Raw genomic sequence first — 17,550 nt, 5'->3', positions numbered from 1 at the left:
CAATTCCACTTAGCAAAAAGTGGCCAATCACATTCGAGAATCTGTGCCAACAAAAACGAAAAAACTCTACATCAAGCAACCGACATCATTTTTTTTTATTTTAAGTTTGGACGTATTGAAAATGACTCAAAATGTTTCTGCTTTCTGGAATATTTATAACATTTGTGTAAAAGCACATAAGACACGAGACAGTTCCAACTGACAAAAGACCAAATTCTGTCTCGCTAGCAATTGTGATTGAGAATATTCTTGACGAATGTGTGAATGAAAAAGGAACATCTTTAAGAGTTAATGGTTTTATGTCTTCGCTCAACATGTTGAAGCTTGACAAGCTTTCACACGACAAGCAGAGGGAAATAATCCTTTTTGGATTCATTTGGGCTGTGAAAGCGAATGCGTGTGCATGATTTGTCTCAGTGTATTGCATTTATGCGTCTATGTGCACGCGTGTATCCACTCTAGAAACATTGGGCTCAAAAAGTGACCTCTCAAATTTTTGAGTTATTCATTTAACCCAAAAAGTTGGGTCAAATGAAGAATAGTCCTACAAAAAAAGGCGTTGTTTTCAATCAATATTTTTGATTTCGATAAATAGTCCAAAAAGTTGGGTCTGTCCATTTTCGTTTGCCCCAACTGTGTTTTTAGAGAACTATACATGTTTGAGTGTGTGTGTGCGCGCGCGTGTTTGTGTGTTGACAGCCCGGTTGTGACGTCATTCGGGTGCGGGCTTCAGAATCAGTGCGTGGCAGTCGCGTGAAAACCTAGCAGCAGCAGCAGCAGTCCTGAGAGTTTGTCCTCAAACAACTGGACTTTTGGACACAAGAAGAAAAGTTCCATTGCAACAAACAAGTCTGCTGTCTGCTATTCGCGGCTGCGCTGCTCCTGTCGCCCACTCATGAAATCCACGACGACCACCCACGCGTGGACTTCCTGCAAGTTGGCTCAAGAGATACCACAGCCGTCATGGATCAGTCAATTGCCGTTCAAGACACGCTGCAAGGAGACGAAAACTGCATCATAGTATCCTTTCTTTTGCTTGGCAACACGCGAGGGATATATTTATCTTCTTAATCTCGATTTGGGATTTCTAATCCTGTCGAGGTTTGTTAAAAAGATTGATGTGATGCAATAAAAGGTGTTATTGGCGGGCAAAATGTAAAATTTCAAACGATGAAACTATGGTTCGAGGACACGTTTGCATGTTTGGCGGGTGGGACAACACTAAATTGGGAGCCAAGTTTGGTAGTGAGCGCGTTCAGACACCAGATGGCGCTGTTGCTTCAACGAATCTGACAATGAGCCAGGTCCTCGCTTTACGATGGCGTCGTAATACAACACACATTGAATAGGTTTTCAAATTTCGGGAATAAAAGTTGAAAGTCATTTAAATACTCAAACTAGCCTAAAGAATTTATTTAAAGTACAATAAATACATGTTTATTTTTTGTTACTTTCCGTCATTGCTCACCTACTCAATATAGTTCGGACGGTGTAAACAATTGTTACTCGAGGAAAGGTATGAGAAAAGGCTTGTTTGTTGTTAAGTCATTTTTTTAAAGGAAGTTTTGCTCATTTTGAGGCTTCAAGTAGCATTTTCCTGAATTGAGGCGTAAAACATGCTGTACAATGTGACGTCATCTTGGATGACGTGCCTGAAAGCAGACTGCTGGGATTGGTGGAATCTGCCAAAGAGCATGCGTGAGTTTTTATACTACTGTAAAAAAATAAAATAAAATAAAGAAAAGTACCAGCACTGCATACTGTATGTATTGTACTTTTTGTAATGCCTTTTTTATATTGGATGTGATTGTGCAGGTGTACTTAATGAAATGTCCGGTGAGTGGATGGAGCTAAAGAATCGCTAATCATATTCATGTGAGTGTTTTTTGCTTGTTTTAAACAGAATCTTTATTTATACCCATCGGCGGATGGCCATTACTGCAGAGGACGTGTCTCTGGAGGACGTTGTACCGATCGATCTCGACTTTGCTGTTGTAGAGGGTGAGCATACCGTATTTTAAGTCCATGCATTTTTTTTTTGCGTACAGTACAGGTGCATCTCAATAAATTGGTATCACTGAAAACGTTATTTTATTTATTTTTATTTATTTAATTTTTTTTTATTTATTTATAACTCATATTCATTTGATAAACTATTAGTTGTTGATTACTCGATTAATCGTCGCACCTCTTATTAGGGAAGTGCGAGTAATTGTATGTTTTTGTTAGTTATAAGGTAAGAACATCTGATTGTAAGAAATATTTTCTTGACTAATTTTTATTTCACTGTGTGTTGATTTTTCTTTTTTATCGGAGCACTACTGAAATAAATGTATTTTTTGAGTGATTTTTAAAACATTTTTTTTATATATGTTCATTTTCAGTTGAACATCTTTTTCTGTTTTTCAGTTTCCTCCCCCGAGGAGCTCGTTCTTGTCGGTGAGTTTTTGTTTGTGTGCCTGTGTAATAGTTTTTTGTGTGTTGGAAATCTTGTAATATCAAAAATAATCATAATTTTCCTTTCTCTTGTGTTCTTGAAGGTGCTGATACGCGCGTGCGAGTGAGTTACAAGGACGCAAGTCTGGAGCTCAAGCTTCCCTTCGGGTCTCACTCGAGACTCTTCCTCGGTGAGGTCATCAGGGCTTGGAGCGGTAAGTTTGTTTTAATGGGAACATTTTTTTTTTGTCCCCTCAATTTAAAACAGTTCACAGTTATCAAACACCAAACATACATTTTTAAAATCATGGACAAAATGTTCAAATGTTTTCATTTAGCCTTTACAAAATCTCCTGAATGAGGTGTTGACCGCATACAGTTTGAACGTATTTGGTTAATTTGGAATGTAGCCACATTCCAGTTATAGGAGACTGCGCACTCTTTTGGCGGCATCACACACAAAAGAGAGGAAGAAAAAGTAGAAATATTCTATATTTAAAAAAATAAATAAAATAAAATTGATTGGATAACTCTCAATCCCGTAAGTCAAGCTACCAACGTAGCAGTCGAGGCTGCTTTGCAGTGCTAATGCTAGCTTAGCATTGCTAGCGCTGCTATTTTGTTGAAAGCTAGTGACTTTCTATCAGAATGTGCGCTTTCAAAATTGCATTCCATCATGAATGGCGACGTTTGAGAGTGGCACTTCTGCCCGATTTGTGAGGGGGCGTGGCTTTGGTCAGAGACTCGGAGAGTAAAGTGAGGCTATGTTCAAATCTTGCTCACAATTTAAACTCTGCAAGTTCAACTTTAAGCACCAACATTTTCTAGCAGACTTTTTCCAAATCCCACACTGTCTTTTTATAACGGCAGCACCTTCTTTAACTCCAACTGTTTAACACCATACACCGACTGAATTCTTTTTTTTTTTTTTTTCTCGAAATAAAGAAACCAGTTGACCCAGGCCACCTTCTTGGTGTTTATGTTGCTAACACAAGAAATGTCCTCATTCCTTGAAGTGTACCCGCATTTACCTGACTCGCGCACTCATTCCAAAATGAAACTTGGGCGTGACGTAGGGACAATTATGACGCAAGAAGAGGTGGAGTCCAGATAAAGCTTCTCACTCTAGTTCTTTCCTGGTAGTGTGGCCTCTTTTTCTTGACTCTCTTGTTTTTTTTTCTTGACTTTCAATGTTTGCCTTTTAACTTCATTCAGCTCACCGTGATGGGATTAGTCAAGCAGGTGTCAGGAACATGTCACTTTTGTCACCGGGGCGCTATTTTCCAGTAGATGCCTCTCAGGGACACGGATGATGACGTTTTGGGTCTTGGTGTTTTATTTTGGGTGACCGGCGAAGAGGATCCAATTGGATATCAAAGATGGAGGGTTTACACAAAGTGGTAGTTGCGAAAAGTAAGCTTGTGAGAAATGGCGAAGGTGAGCCATTGCACCTCCCACCCCATTTTAATATCTACCGAATTGATTTGAATTTTTTTTTTTTCTCTTTTTCTCTCGGCGTCAGATGTTTGCAAGTTTCCGACGCAAGAAGCCAAATTTGAGTGGATCAACAAACACAGAACAGCCACCAAAGGCCAGGGACTTGTCAAACAAGCCTTCGCACCCCTCGGCACAACGCTGAATAAACTCAACCAGCACAGGAAAACAGGTTTGTCGCAACTCTTGTCTCCGATTCAACGAGGGACTCTCTGCATCACAAAAACAAAAACAAAAAAGTGTGGTTGATTTTCTTTGGCTGGAAGAGGGAAATTCACGCCTGAGGGCCATGTGCGGCTCGCCAGGGCAGGAAAATATAACCTTGGCAAAAGTAGTGAATTTTTGAAGTCCATCACCCTTCCAGACTGTTTGGGTTCAATCTGCCCCCTTTTGATAATTGCCAGCAACAAAAAGGCGTCTTTTCAGCGAGTGACCCAAAATAAATAAACAATATTTGCGCATTTCATTCTTTCGTTCAGGTGTGACAACAAGTGTCGTACACTTGGGCTGTTCTGGGTCAAATTTGACCTGTGTTTACTAAAATGGATTTTCGATTCACCCAGTGTCCGTTCATATATTTAAAAAACGGCAGTGATGTTGATAACGTGTTACTACTGACCGGCAAAGAGGATAAGTTCGGGCAGTGGTCCCCAACGTTTTTCCGCCGCGGAGGGTTGCTTGTCGCACCGGGCTTCATGCGTCATACTCAGTTTGCTCGCCTTTGGGTTTAATTTTAGCGAGAATTAGCATCTTGAAAGTTGGACACTTTTCAAAATAGAATATTTTTCAGACCCAAATAATAAATTAACCGGAATTACGGCAATTTTTTTTTTCCTTTCATCTGTGCGGCCTAGTCCAAAGTGGACCACGGACCGGTACCGGACCTCGACCCAGTGGTTGGGGACCACTGAGTTAGGTTACCAAAAATTGAGAGTTTGGTACCAAACGATTTGCACATACTGTCCGCATTTCAATTTCAAGTAAATTCATCAGACTTCAGTTATGTACTTTTCCTCCCCACTCGAAAATATTTTGTTTCTTTCCGAGCTTTACAGGTTTTTTTATGATTTATTTTGGCCTCATTTTTAAATCACACAAAATCAACAAAAATTTGATGTGACCATTACTTAAGCGGCCCCCAAAAATATATGTAAATGATATTTGCATGACGGCTTTGGTTGCGCGTGTCCGTCGAGGCCATGTTAGCTCCTCCCCCCTCCCCCCTCCACTCCCCCGGGAACGTTAGCATGGGCTGGTCTCGGTTGCTAGCTCCCCGTGCTCGGCTTCTCCTCCACAGCATGCGTGGGACCAGAGCAAGGACATGTCGATGGTCATGAGAGACTCCGGTAGGGCAAAGAAATATTGCGATTTTCCCCCCGCTACCCTCGTCTTCGTTTGTTTAGCTGACGGTGCTAGCTTAGTTTAGTTAGCTTTGGCTAATTAGCAGCTAGCTTAAGGAAGTGAGTGGTTGGGGGCTGTCGAGCAATATGATCAATCTCAGGAGGGAGATGATGCTGTTTTCCTTAAATATTAAATAACTCTTTTGTGTGTGCATTTTAAAGAGTTGGGCCGGTTTCATGCTGACAAGTTGTTACCACGTCGGTTAAGTGTTGGCGTTGTTGTTGTTGTGGTTACAATATTGTAATAACGTCATTCATTGGGACACAATTTGTGTCTTCGTCGCTTTTAAGTCTTTTTTTTCCCCCTTGCGATGCTTTTGCTGTTTGAGTTGGGTCATTTCAATGGCAAATTAATAAACTATAATAGCATAGTATTAGGCGAAATGATGCAAATTCCTCTGCGGATTTATGGCTTTTATTGTGTAGCATCGTAGGGGCGGTTGTGTAACATTTGAACTTTGTGCATTTGTATTTGAAAGGCGATGAATGGCCCATGTGTATGAGATGATAAAGAAGCATATCAGTAATAGTGCAGCTCCAGCCCATCAAAAGACAAGCTGGCCTAATTTGTGCAAATGGATCCTTAGTGTGCTGTAAATATGTGACAGAAGTGGTATTTTGTTATTTCTGAAGAGGTGAAGTGTCTTAAGTGCAAGTTGGAATCTAAATATGAGGGGAAGCTACAAAGCAATTTGGTGCTTTGAGGCAAGCAGGTGAACAAACGGAAGCCGGCTAACACCAATGTGTTGAATAGTAACACAAAGATGCCGAGTTGATGCAAAAGAATACAAGTCGAAAGTCTTGGCGTATAAATGCAATGTAATTACGAAGCTTTAGCGGAAGACGAAATCCACGATGCACCTATATTCATAAAATAAAGACAGTCCAATGAATCGAATATCAATTGAAAAGATAATTATTTTTTAAATTTGATTGATTTAATTGTTTTGTTTGATTTAAAAGTGTGCACATATTCGTAATTTAATCCTCATCAGTTAAGGTTCAGAAAATTCATGTATCAATCGTTTTAGTATCACATTAGTACACATTTGTAAACATCTGCTTTTACTTCTGGAAAACAACCATCAACTATTTTGCCAACTGAAAGCAAACCATTAACTGGATTTTAATTCATTTTTGCTTGTGTATTTTATACATTGTCAATTTGAAATAATCTCATAGTGTTTAAAAAAAATCTCATAAATTGATCAAATAATTGCCAGATTAATCAATAATTAAAATAATCGTGAGTTGTGGCGTTATTTTATTGATTTATTTATTTCTTAATTCCATGCATAATGCCAGTACTATGTGCACGTGAGGTGCAGGTGTTATTCTTTGTGTTGACTTGCTGTTAACTCGCTCGCCGCTCGCCATTGTGCGTCTTGAGTGACTTGGCGTCAGCTGTGGCAAAAGGCTGACCGTGTGTTTATTTTGTTATCTTTGTTCAATTCAATTGAAAGAGCACCGACGTCTGTGAAGCTATTAAATTAGCGAAGGATGTTTACTTAAGTGTGAAAGTGCAGTTGTGTAATTTGTTAGTTGTGCTTTGCAATAGCCACGATGCACTCGAGCTTATTTTATTAAGTGTGACTTGATCTCAAACTTTGGACATTCATGTCCCTTCATATTGAGCGTTGAACGTTACATGAATCTGCGACGCGAGCGGGAGGCCATTTTGAACGGTTTTGTGGGCTCGTCGCAGTTACAATATCCCAATTGAAGAGTGGCCTTTGCGCAATCTATTTTTTTTCCCTTTCTATTGTTCTTTGACAAAGATATAATCTCAAATCACCCAAGCGGGTTTTCCTTTCCACGCGCAGCGCTCCGAAAGCAATTCACGTTGCGACGACGGTTATCTCGGGCGAACCGGGGCACTGTTCTTTTTTTTTTTTTGCACTTCCTCTTCCACTCCCACCGGTACACATGCTGTAGTTTAGCGACCACACCAAAAGATGCTTCACATCATTCCTCATCTCACCATTCTATTAAAAAAAAAAACGACTGTTATGTTACGTGTGCTGTGAAGCTTAAGCTCTCACAAGTTCATTTCCTGGCCGAAGGAACGCCGCTCACCCTTTCAGGAGCCAGCTGTGGTTAGACAGGGCCCACGCTGTTTTCTGCGCATCGATTAGGATGCGACAGCACTCACAGGACACTTCATTAGGTACACCTGCATTATGATAATAGCACTGTATCGAAAAAAAAAAAATCTACCTTTACCAAGACAATTATGAATTTTGACTTTTGTTATTCTGTACAGGTGTACCTAATATTGTGGCCGCTGAGTAGACTTTGTATTCCACAACCCACATGCTCCATATTGATTACTAGTTTTTATTTGTATTTTTATTATTAATTTTTTTTTTTTATCAGCTGAGAAATCGACAGACAAGAAAAAGCAAAGCTTGGAACGACTAAAAGCTTCCAACAGTGCGACGCACAGCTCCAGCGCAGAAAGGTAAAGCATTTACGCCTGAAATTAATCTCCTTGCATCACCAGATTTTGTACCCAGCGATGGAAAGGAGTTTGAGGACAGAACATTTGGGTTTTGGTTTATGGGAAGAAAAAGAAACAATTTGGCGTTCAATCCGTCAACTCATTCACTACCAGTCCAGCTAAAATAAATATTCATTTTGGCGTCTATATCCGTCAATGGGAGTGAATGAGTTTTAACTCATGTCGGCGATTTTCCATTTGATTCGCAGCTAATCGGTTAGCACGCCGCGCTTACGTCTCCTGCCCTTGCTGTGTTAAACTTGTCGCTGTCTGACTGATATTTTTTTTATACGACACGCCAGACGCCGGCACTGCTGTCGTCTTAATCATCTGATTGCGTTGACTACCGCGTCCTCGACGAGGTGGATAAATGTCATCCGTTCCGGCTCTCACGCGACAATTTTGCGGGCAAGCTTTCTGAAAGACGCTTATCTCTTGATTCCCGGCGAGCCACACCACCTTTCGTCAAACGTGATCACACGCGGAAAGGCGAATAATTGTCGTCTTGTGTCCACGAGTGCCAGATCCTTTTACTATCCTTTTTTATCTACACACCAGACTCGACGAGCTTGTCACCTCCAGCATTTACGCCTGACTGTGACATCTTCCGCAGAAATGCGTTTGCTTGAAGCTGTCAGTGTACTATTTATCCAACTGAGTGTTAATTAAGAGCTTCAAGATAGTCAAACATGAATGTAAAATCTCTGACTCACTGATGACTAATTAAAAATTTTTAGTCTCTCTCTTTTTTTTTTTTTTTTTCCCCCCCCACTCATGCAAAAAATGCCCTGCATCATTCCGGAAGGAAAGAAAACTAAAGGCACTTTAAAAGAAAATGTGGAATGTTGACAGTTTAAAAGGCTTAATCGTCATGAGACTCGAATATAACCGATTGTACAAGCTGTTAAAACGTTGCAACAACAACAAAAAAATGGTTGTAGATGGAAAATATCTACTAGGATATTTTTAAAGTCGCGTACACCGTATGTCTGTTCAGTAAAAAAAAAAGAGTCACCGATACTATGACATCAATACCATGCTGCGTGTGAATATACCTTTCGGTAAACATACCTGACAACACTTTTTATCGTATGAATTGTCCTGCTATAAGTTTCATTTTCTGACTTATGAGTAAGCAGTCATGTATTTTTTAGTGTGCTGCATTATTTTATGTTAAGTGCATTTTCATTTCATTTTCAAAAATGTCTTCCGTGTGCTGTGAGCCTAAATATTTTTTTTTTGATTGCCACTAAATCTAGATTAGATTGCCTCCGAAATCTGCTCCTGATGAAATAAAAACAGGAAAATGCATTTTTTTTGTCGCAGTCAAAACTACATGCCGGGATGAAATAAAGAGATGATAACATATTTGTAAATATCGGAATACGGGTGTAGAAGTGAAGCTCTCCAGGCTTACGAAAGCTCGTCCAATCCGCAGCTTTGGAGAGTTCTTTTCCTTTTGGAGGTCAATTAAACTTGGCTGAGCCGCTGCAGTCCACTTCTTGGCCTGATCTTCAAAAGTTGAGTTGAGTTGCAGCTTATTGCGAGAAGAATGCCGGCCCATATTACATTTCCTTCCCTCCTCTCTCGTTTCATATTGACGCCACCGAAATAGAGCTCCGAATGCGTAGCGTTCCCGTTTGTCCAACGTGTTTGCGTCTGTGCGTTGACGTCCGCCGTTAAAAAGACGATCTTAAATTTTCGTAAAGTGCCGATTTGTTGCCATTAATTGTCATGGAACGTTTCCGACAACACGAACAAGTTTTGCTGCAGCAGAAGAACGGACGGTTGTGTTCTATCCGGACACAAGCCAACGTGACAAAATGATGTAATCGTCTCTTCCATCACCTAACCGCTACCTCGTTTTATCTCTCGCCGCCCTGCCACAGTCAGGGCGTCTCCAGCCGTGACGAGCGGGATGACCTGGTGCGCTCCTCCAGCCACACGCCGTCCAACAAATCTCATATTTTAGCCATGCCGCAGTTCGGCCTGCGAGACAACCTCATCCGGTGCGAGCTGCTGAAGAACGAGGACCTGTACATTTACCGAGAGCATTTCAGGTGCGTAACCGCGTCCTTCAATCGATATCTCGGTGCGAACTATTCATTATTTAGAACCAAGAAATCCACTAATGTTGCCAGACGAGACTTTTCCGTGGGACAATTTGTAGCCTGAACAGTTAGCACAATTCGGATCCCGCACGTGTTTTGTTTTAAAAAAAAAAAAAAAAAGTGAGTCAACATGAGCAGGTTTGTACTTGAAGTTCTGTTCGAAATGAAAAGCCGCCTGGAGGGGTTAGCACTGCCTAAACGTTGCTTGTATCTCTGGCTGAACGATTTTAGGAAAAAAATTCAATTGTAATTTTTCTGACTGAGATTGCGATTTCTATTTTATTATTTTATGTCAATATAATCGTTGTCCCTTAACAATTGGTTAAAATATATCATTTTCAGACCTATTATTGTGTAAATCCCAAAATACTCTGAGGTGCAAAATAGTGCAAATGTTATTGACGAGATGATAAATATTTAATAGACGTTTGACAACGTATCGCTTTGTCATGATGACGTCAGCCGTTGACGTGTTCCGGTCTGAGAGCGTCTGCGAAATGGCTAACGTAGCCGTCATCTTATTTTATGTCCCGATGCGTATTGATTGAAACGCAACATTGCTGTTCATTGCTGCTACTTCGCCACCCTGACGCGGTTCTAGCCGGACTTCGGTTAAAAGTCGACTGTACACCAAAGCACTTATTTTGGATCTTTCCCGACTCTATATTTCACTTTAGCGATGAGCACGTCTAGCGACTCCTCGTTGGCCTCCTCGGTTAAAACGCAACTTGTTGGTGGGGTCATTTATTAGTCACCACGGAGGAGATGATCCGCATCACACAACTTGTTGCTGATTTGTTGCTTATTCATTATTAAGTCATTTACTGCCATTGACGACTAAAGACGTCAAAGACTTTTTTTTTTTTTTTAACTCGGCTGGCAGTGAATGAGTTAAGTGGTACAAATGGGTCGCTCTTTGTACCCATGATGCATGTTTGCTGACAACGCCACATACTGCCCCCTGTTGGTAAATCTGTGAATATACCAAAACTCATGCGACGCTCATTTTGCCATTTTATCGAATGGGAAAGGCGGTCAAACACACATGCAAAATGAAAACACTTGCAAAGAGCATGGAGCAAGTGTGGACGGCACACCAACACGCCAAAAAATGATTTCCAGCTTAAATAAAACCACATTCTATATCGTTTTGACGGCTCTTTTTGCATGTTGTAAAAGCGAACTCCGTGGCTGCTCACAGCTCGCTCTTTTCTTGCAGCTTTTTTCTGGGCACGTACAATGTGAATGGGCAGCCGCCCAAAGAAAGCCTCCGTCCGTGGCTGAGCTGCACGCCCGACCCTCCTGACTTGTACTGTGTGGGGTAGGTAGCAACTGCGGATGAGCACCCACTGATCCTGCCTACGTTTTAGCTTTTTGCGCTGAACCTTTAGCAAAGTTTGAATGCAATGCGTCTTCTTTTGGGGCTGCTAGGTTCCAGGAGCTGGACCTTAGCAAAGAGGCTTTCTTCTTCAACGACACTCCCAAAGAGATGGAGTGGACTAAAGCTGTGTCCGACGCCTTGCATCCTGATGCCAAGTATGCCTTAGTAAGAAAGTCGCCTTTTGTTTTTTTTTTTTAATCACGTTTTCCCGGTTGTGTGACGATTTCCACATCGTACGTTTTGTCCGAATCCTTTTGTTTGCAATTTTCACTTTCTTCTTCTATCACCTGCTTCCCCTTTTTCTGAATCTGCTGACTTTAGATGACCAATTTCCTCTTCCTCTGTGTGCATCACTGTTGCCGTCGTGAAAACGTCCACTTTCATCCACTTTCAGCACTCTGCGGGAAAAAAAAAGCACCTCGCTCATTGACGTGTGCACAGCGCAAGCTGCAAATGAAATGCATGCAAGCGTGTTGGACTCCACATCGCTGTCTGAGCTTTCACCAGTTAATTGTGCGCAATCACAAGTCAAGAAAAAAATGGTCTCTCTCCAATTGTGGTTTTCAGACTCTTTACACCAAATAGAATTACTTGGCATTTAACTGCGGTATCACGTTAGGCCCAAGTATTCATCAAAAACGAGGCATGGAGGCTTTGTTTGAAGAAAGTATCTCATTGTAAGGAGGGCTGCCGCTATAAAATATTTTTACAACCAGGATTTTATTAACTCAAGACAAAAACAAAGTCCATGTGAGGTGGCAGTATTATTTGTGTCCACTTGGGGTCGCCATCGTCACGTTGCACACTCAAGTGCACTCCAGGTGGCGAACCAAAGCATGTCGTTTACTTGCGAAGTGTGGTTCGCGGTTTCAGATCGCAATGCATCACATTTCGGGCTTATGAACGTGGACCGCCGAAAGATCACCGTATGCTTTTTTTCCCCTCACAATTCAAAGTCGTTGCCGCACGTTATGTTCTTCTGTCAAAATAAATATGATAAACAACGACAGCAATTGATATACACTCGTAACGCTTTAACGTCAATACATTTTGCCGCAGGTGAAGTTGGTGCGGCTCGTGGGCATCATGCTGCTCTTCTATGTGAAGAAGGAGCATGCCGAGTTCATTTCGGATGTGGAGATGGAGTCGGTGGGAACTGGCATCATGGGGAGGATGGTAAGCACGAATTGCACTTGAGTCGTGTGAGTTTGTATTTTTGGTTCTGATGCGAATTCTCGCCGCGGCGCTCCGGCAGGGCAACAAAGGCGCGGTGGGCATTCGCTTTCGCTTCCACAACTCTGACATCTGCGTGGTTAACTGTCACCTGGCGGCGCACGTGGAAGAGTACGAGAGGCGCAATCAGGACTATAAAGACATTTGCAGCCGCCTCCGGTTTCGCCAGGTCGACCCGACGCAGCCGCCGCTGACCATCATGAAGCACGAGTAAGCCGTCTTCTAATGTTTTATCTCATAGTTTTTATGTCTTGTCGCCTTCTATTCAACTTGCTTTCTTTTCTTTCCGCCTGACCAGTGTGGTTTTATGGATCGGCGACCTCAACTACAGAATCAGCGACCTGGATGTGAGCAACGTGAAGGAGCTCATCAGCAAGAAGGACTTTGAGATGCTGCACACGTACGATCAGGTAATCGTAATGACCTCATCGCAATCTTCGCTCGATCGATCGACGTTCACCGGTCGCGCTCGTCGGCAGCTCAAGAGGCAGATCGACGAGGAGGCGGTGTTCGTTGGCTTCGTGGAGGGGGAGATCGATTTCCAGCCCACCTACAAATACGACACCGGCTCCGACATGTGGGATACGAGGTAATGTCAAATGGGCCGCTGTACTTTGCAACATTCTAGCTAGGCTGTGCGTTTCCTGTTCTATTTTAAGAGTCATCGTGCCAAGACTTAATGTCACTGTAAAAGTCCAAATAAATGTCAAACACTCAGATGTGTGTTGTTAACAATCCTGCCAAATTTTAATGATTAGAAAAAAAAATGTCAATAAGGGGTGGGCGATGAAGCCCAAAAAAAAAAGATCGTGATATTTCAAAAAAGAAAAAAATGAAACGATAATTTGACGAAATACAGTCTAGAAAAATACTGTAACTCTGCGCTTGTTTCGCTGAACAATTTTGGACAGCCGACATTTTTGAATAACGGTTCTTATTCATATTTTAAATTGTTTCATACATCTTTTGCAAAACATTGTGCAATGATTTTCTACCTCAATATTTAACAAATAAGGAAGTCAAATGATGTCCAGGCTATTTTGGGTGTTTTCATTTATTTATTTGTGAATATTTATGTCACTTGAATGTCTCTAATCACATTTTGAGCTGCTCCACCACTGCTAACTACTACAAGCAATCCGAACGGAAAAACAAGTAGCGCCATTATTGCGTCAACATTTGAAGTGACAACAAATGCAGCCACATTTGATTCTTGATCTCAAGAATCGAGCGTAAAAATGTGTTTTCTTTTACATTTTAGTGAAAAATGCCGAGTGCCTGCGTGGTGTGACCGTATCTTGTGGCGAGGGAAGGACATCAGTCAGCAGCATTACCAGAGTCACATGGCGCTGAAGACCAGCGACCACAAACCTGTCAGTTCCCTGCTCGAGGTTGGGGTAAGTAGCTAGGTTGTTTTTTTTTCAACACAGAATAAATAAAAATAGCTATGAAATAGCAGGCATTTTCAAACTTAATTCTCGAACAGTGATTACTTCAGCGAAAGACTCCAGCAAGTCCGCGAACCTCGTGATGATGAGCGATTCAGATAGTTGGGTGGCTAATTCTCAAAGTGTGTTTGGCTCCCTCTAGTGGTATTAATCAAGTACAGTACCAGTACGTTATTTTTTTTTTCAATTGACTTCAGTTGTATTTAGATTTTATCCGAACTACGTTTGCGTTGAAGCTGTGCATCATGTTTCAGTGGCTTACAATAATATACTGTATTTTTTTTTTTATTATTATTTATTTATTTATTTATTTTCTAGGATGATAGCCTGTGCTTATTTGGGCATACAGCATAACTATTTAAATGTTTTTTTATAGTGTTTCTTGGAAGTATTTTTGAGATAGCACTTGGTCTAAAAATAAATAAATAAAAATTTAAACTACTATTGTAGACGCAGGAGATGACAAATTTGGTTGAATTTGTATTTTTAATATTATGTATTATCATCAAAAGGAGTAGTACCGAATTGGTAATGTTCTCATGGCATCCTAATTGTGTGCAGATCAAGAGAGTTAACGCGGACTCCTACAAGAAGACCTTTGAAGAGATTGTTCGCAATTTAGACAAAATGGAGAACGAGTGCATTCCGTCTGTAACCTTGTCCAAACGAGAGGTAAAGTTAGATTTTTGCTTTTGAATTATTTATTTATTTTTTTTAACCAATGATGACCGCAGCAATGCTTTCTCTCTCTCTTCATCTGTCTCTCTTTTTCTCCTAGTTCCACTTTGAGCGCGTCAAGTACATGGAGCACCAGGCCAGGACGCTGAGCATCATCAACGACGGCCAGGTGCCTTGTCAGTTTGAGTTCATCCAGAAGCCCAACGAGGCCACGTACTGCAAGCCCTGGCTCACGGCCAACCCCCCCAAAGGCTTCATCGCTCAGGGTGAGCCGTGCCTGAGGTGACAAACCTCCACTCTCTCCAAATTGCTGAATGGAGTGCACACAAACAGACCCGCACAAAAATGGGATTAGCCAAGGAGTTGGCCATTTTTTTTTTAGTCTAAGGTGGCCACGGCTGCCCCTTGCCACCTCTCAAATCCTCGCCTGACTGGCTTCTCTTCCACTCCAGGCGCTTCCATGGACATCGACCTTGAGGTTTTCGTCAACCGCACCACGGCACCCGACTTAAATTCCGGCAAGCAAGAGATCGAAGACATCCTTGTCCTCCACCTGGAGCGCGGCAAGGACTACTTTATCTCAGTGACGGGAAGTTACCTGCCCAGTTGCTACGGCACCCCCATCCATGTGCTGTGTCGGCTGAGGGAGCCCATCCAGGACATGTCTCAGGAGATACTCCGTCAAATGGTGGGTGACTTATTTTTTTTTATTATTATTCTATGTGTGATGTTTCCAAAAATATACTCCTTAGATTATTTCACGTCTCTAAATTAGGGATGGGCGATTTAAAAAATAGAGGGGGCTACAATTTTTCATCAGCTCTCCTTGGGGGACGTATAGAAAATGGATGGATGGATCGTTGCAGATAAGAACTGTTGAGTGTGTTTTGATGAAATTGCTTGTGTTTGTGCTGAACCAACAGATGTCGACGTCCGTGAATGAGAAAGCTGAAAGCACGGAAAAGCCTCTCGACATTCCGAAGGAACTGTGGATGATGGTGGATCACTTGTTTCGCAATGCAATCAAACAGGTCAGGACATTTTGATTGTGAAGCCTTCATTTTGATATGCTTTGTTTGACTCGACTCGAAGAAGGTAAACGAGTCATGGTTGTCTTCACAGGAAGACATATTTCAACAACCTGGACTCCGAAGCGAATTTGCCGAAATACGAGACTGCCTTGATACTGGCATGGCGGATTCGCTCTGTATCCTTTCAGTCAGTGATTCTCACCGTTTTTGCGCGTGGGCGCCCTCTACTGGTTCGCTAAGAATCACCGAATTCAGTGTTCAAACGGTGCACAATGTTAAAGGCTTGAACTTGTTTCTTTTATCGAGTATAGTAAATTTGTTACTTGGGGTTGGTTTGTATTTACCATTTCTCTCACGTTGTGTTTTCAGCTCTTATTTGCTGTTTACAGTATTTCTAAAGGATCCATCCTTGACATTGTAATGATGCATAGCTGGCAGTAACCACTCCGTAGCAGAAGCCTTGCTTCTTTTCCTGGATGCCCTCCCAGAGCCGGTTGTTCCCTACGCTTTCTACCAGCAGTGCCTCGAATGTTGCTCCGATGCCATCCAATGTGAGAAGGTACTGGCTGCCTTCTGGCCTTTTTGTTGTTTTACCCTTAGGTTGTTGTTAATCTGAGAATGTTTTGTTTTTTCTTACTTCTTTTTTTTGAAGGTCATTTCCATGCTACCTCAGTGCCACCGAAATGTTTTTAATTATTTATCCGCATTCCTGCGGGAGCTGTTGAAGAATTCGGCAAGCAATCGATTAGATGTTACCATCGTAGGTAAGACAATAATCAAAGGATTTTTCTTCAATCTGCCATTTCTAATTATAGTGGAAGCTCTGTGTGCAATGCAGGATGCTTTTGTCTTTTTGTCACAAGAAACTATTTAAATTGAAAGCTTATCTAAGATCAAAATGGCGCAATTTATTTTTCACCTTTTTATTTTTATGTATAAGCAACACAATTTCCTAAAAAAATGTACTCAAAATTCAATCATATTTCACAAATATATATTTAAAATGTAATTAAAAATGCATTTAAAATGTTATTACATGTTTCATAAAACCTCCAAAAATGTATTTACCTCCTTCCACACTAATTGATTTGAACCATTCCAATGTTATGACTGACTTTTGACTTTTCAAAAATTAAATTACTTCTACAGGATTTTCACATCTGCGTGAGCAGAATTTACATGTAATTTCTCTAAAAATTTCATTCTCTGGCTCATCATAACTGTCATAAAAACGTGTGTTTCCATCCGTTAGCCACCATCTTTGCGTCATTGCTCCTGCGGTCGCCAACCAAGCAGGACCTCGCAGAGAAGAGGAAAGCGCGGGAGTTCTTTCAGCATTTCTTGGGCCAGAGCTCACCCTAGACGGAGGACCACACTTAAATAAAACACTAAAAAAATATTGCCCTATATTTGTAATGAACTGTTAATAATTTTGCAGATTTTTTTTGACCAGTCTTCAAACGCATTAAAAATGATGTCGTATGTAGTTAATAAGATATATTATTTCAGTGTAAGTTTTTGTGATCTGTGGATTTATTTGTCGAACTTATTTTGAATGTTTATTTAAAGATATATTTTAATGTTTCTGATCTACAGCGTTAATTGTTTTATATATAAAAAGTTGTTGGAAAGGACTGTTTCATGTTTTTATTCTTGACACAAACTCCCATGGAAATTAGCTGGAACATTTCCATTCAATTGCAACCCAAACGGTACTATTTCTTCTTCGTATTTTCCCATCTATATTGCAGATGCCCTCTGGTACATACTGCCCTCACAGGTCAGTCTTGGTACTACATCAGACATCTGGTTAGGGAGGAGGTGTTCGTGATGTGGTC

The 17,550-nt window shown here is 41.2% G+C and overlaps 1 protein-coding gene across 4 annotated transcripts; it reads left to right on the top strand.

Annotated features, from left to right (window-relative positions):
* The first annotated feature begins 752 nt into the window (after positions 1-752).
* Positions 753-17,343, top strand: inpp5b (inositol polyphosphate-5-phosphatase B). 4 transcript variants are annotated; one of them, XM_088307443.1, is made up of 23 exons: positions 753-1,021; positions 1,620-1,698; positions 1,904-2,001; positions 2,410-2,439; positions 2,541-2,651; positions 3,959-4,102; positions 7,707-7,791; positions 9,720-9,890; positions 11,161-11,262; positions 11,373-11,487; positions 12,382-12,498; positions 12,578-12,765; positions 12,854-12,965; positions 13,035-13,144; positions 13,817-13,952; positions 14,565-14,675; positions 14,782-14,947; positions 15,134-15,369; positions 15,605-15,712; positions 15,804-15,888; positions 16,144-16,271; positions 16,365-16,476; positions 16,965-17,343. In XM_088307443.1, exons 1-23 carry the CDS (start codon positions 964-966, stop codon positions 17,072-17,074), a joined length of 2,712 nt encoding a protein of 903 aa, XP_088163569.1. In that variant the 5' UTR covers positions 753-963; the 3' UTR covers positions 17,075-17,343. The 4 variants fall into 4 exon arrangements, with proteins under 4 accessions (XP_088163569.1, XP_088163571.1, XP_088163570.1 ...); XM_088307445.1 differs by lacking the exons at positions 753-1,021; positions 1,620-1,698; positions 1,904-2,001; positions 2,410-2,439; positions 2,541-2,651 and adding an exon at positions 3,562-3,849; XM_088307444.1 differs by lacking the exons at positions 753-1,021; positions 1,620-1,698; positions 1,904-2,001; positions 2,410-2,439; positions 2,541-2,651 and adding an exon at positions 3,562-3,873.
* The last annotated feature ends 207 nt before the right edge of the window (positions 17,344-17,550 follow it).

This window comes from Idiotropiscis lumnitzeri, chromosome 10 (assembly GCF_059441095.1).
Source record: "Idiotropiscis lumnitzeri isolate Australia: NSW breed Sydney's pygmy pipehorse chromosome 10, RoL_Ilum_1.0, whole genome shotgun sequence".
NCBI lineage: Eukaryota > Metazoa > Chordata > Actinopteri > Syngnathiformes > Syngnathidae > Idiotropiscis > Idiotropiscis lumnitzeri.
This window is presented reverse-complemented; position numbering and strand designations above follow the sequence as displayed.

Bases quoted from the DNA above. Each gene is read 5' to 3' on its own strand.
- inpp5b (XM_088307443.1), top strand. From the start codon at position 964: ATGGATCAGTCAATTGCCGTTCAAGACACGCTGCAAGGAGACGAAAAC. The intron at 9,891-11,160 runs GTGCGTAACCGC...CTTTTCTTGCAG, and splicing joins ATTTACCGAGAGCATTTCAG to CTTTTTTCTGGGCACGTACA. The intron at 16,272-16,364 runs GTACTGGCTGCC...TTTTTTTTGAAG, and splicing joins ATGCCATCCAATGTGAGAAG to GTCATTTCCATGCTACCTCA.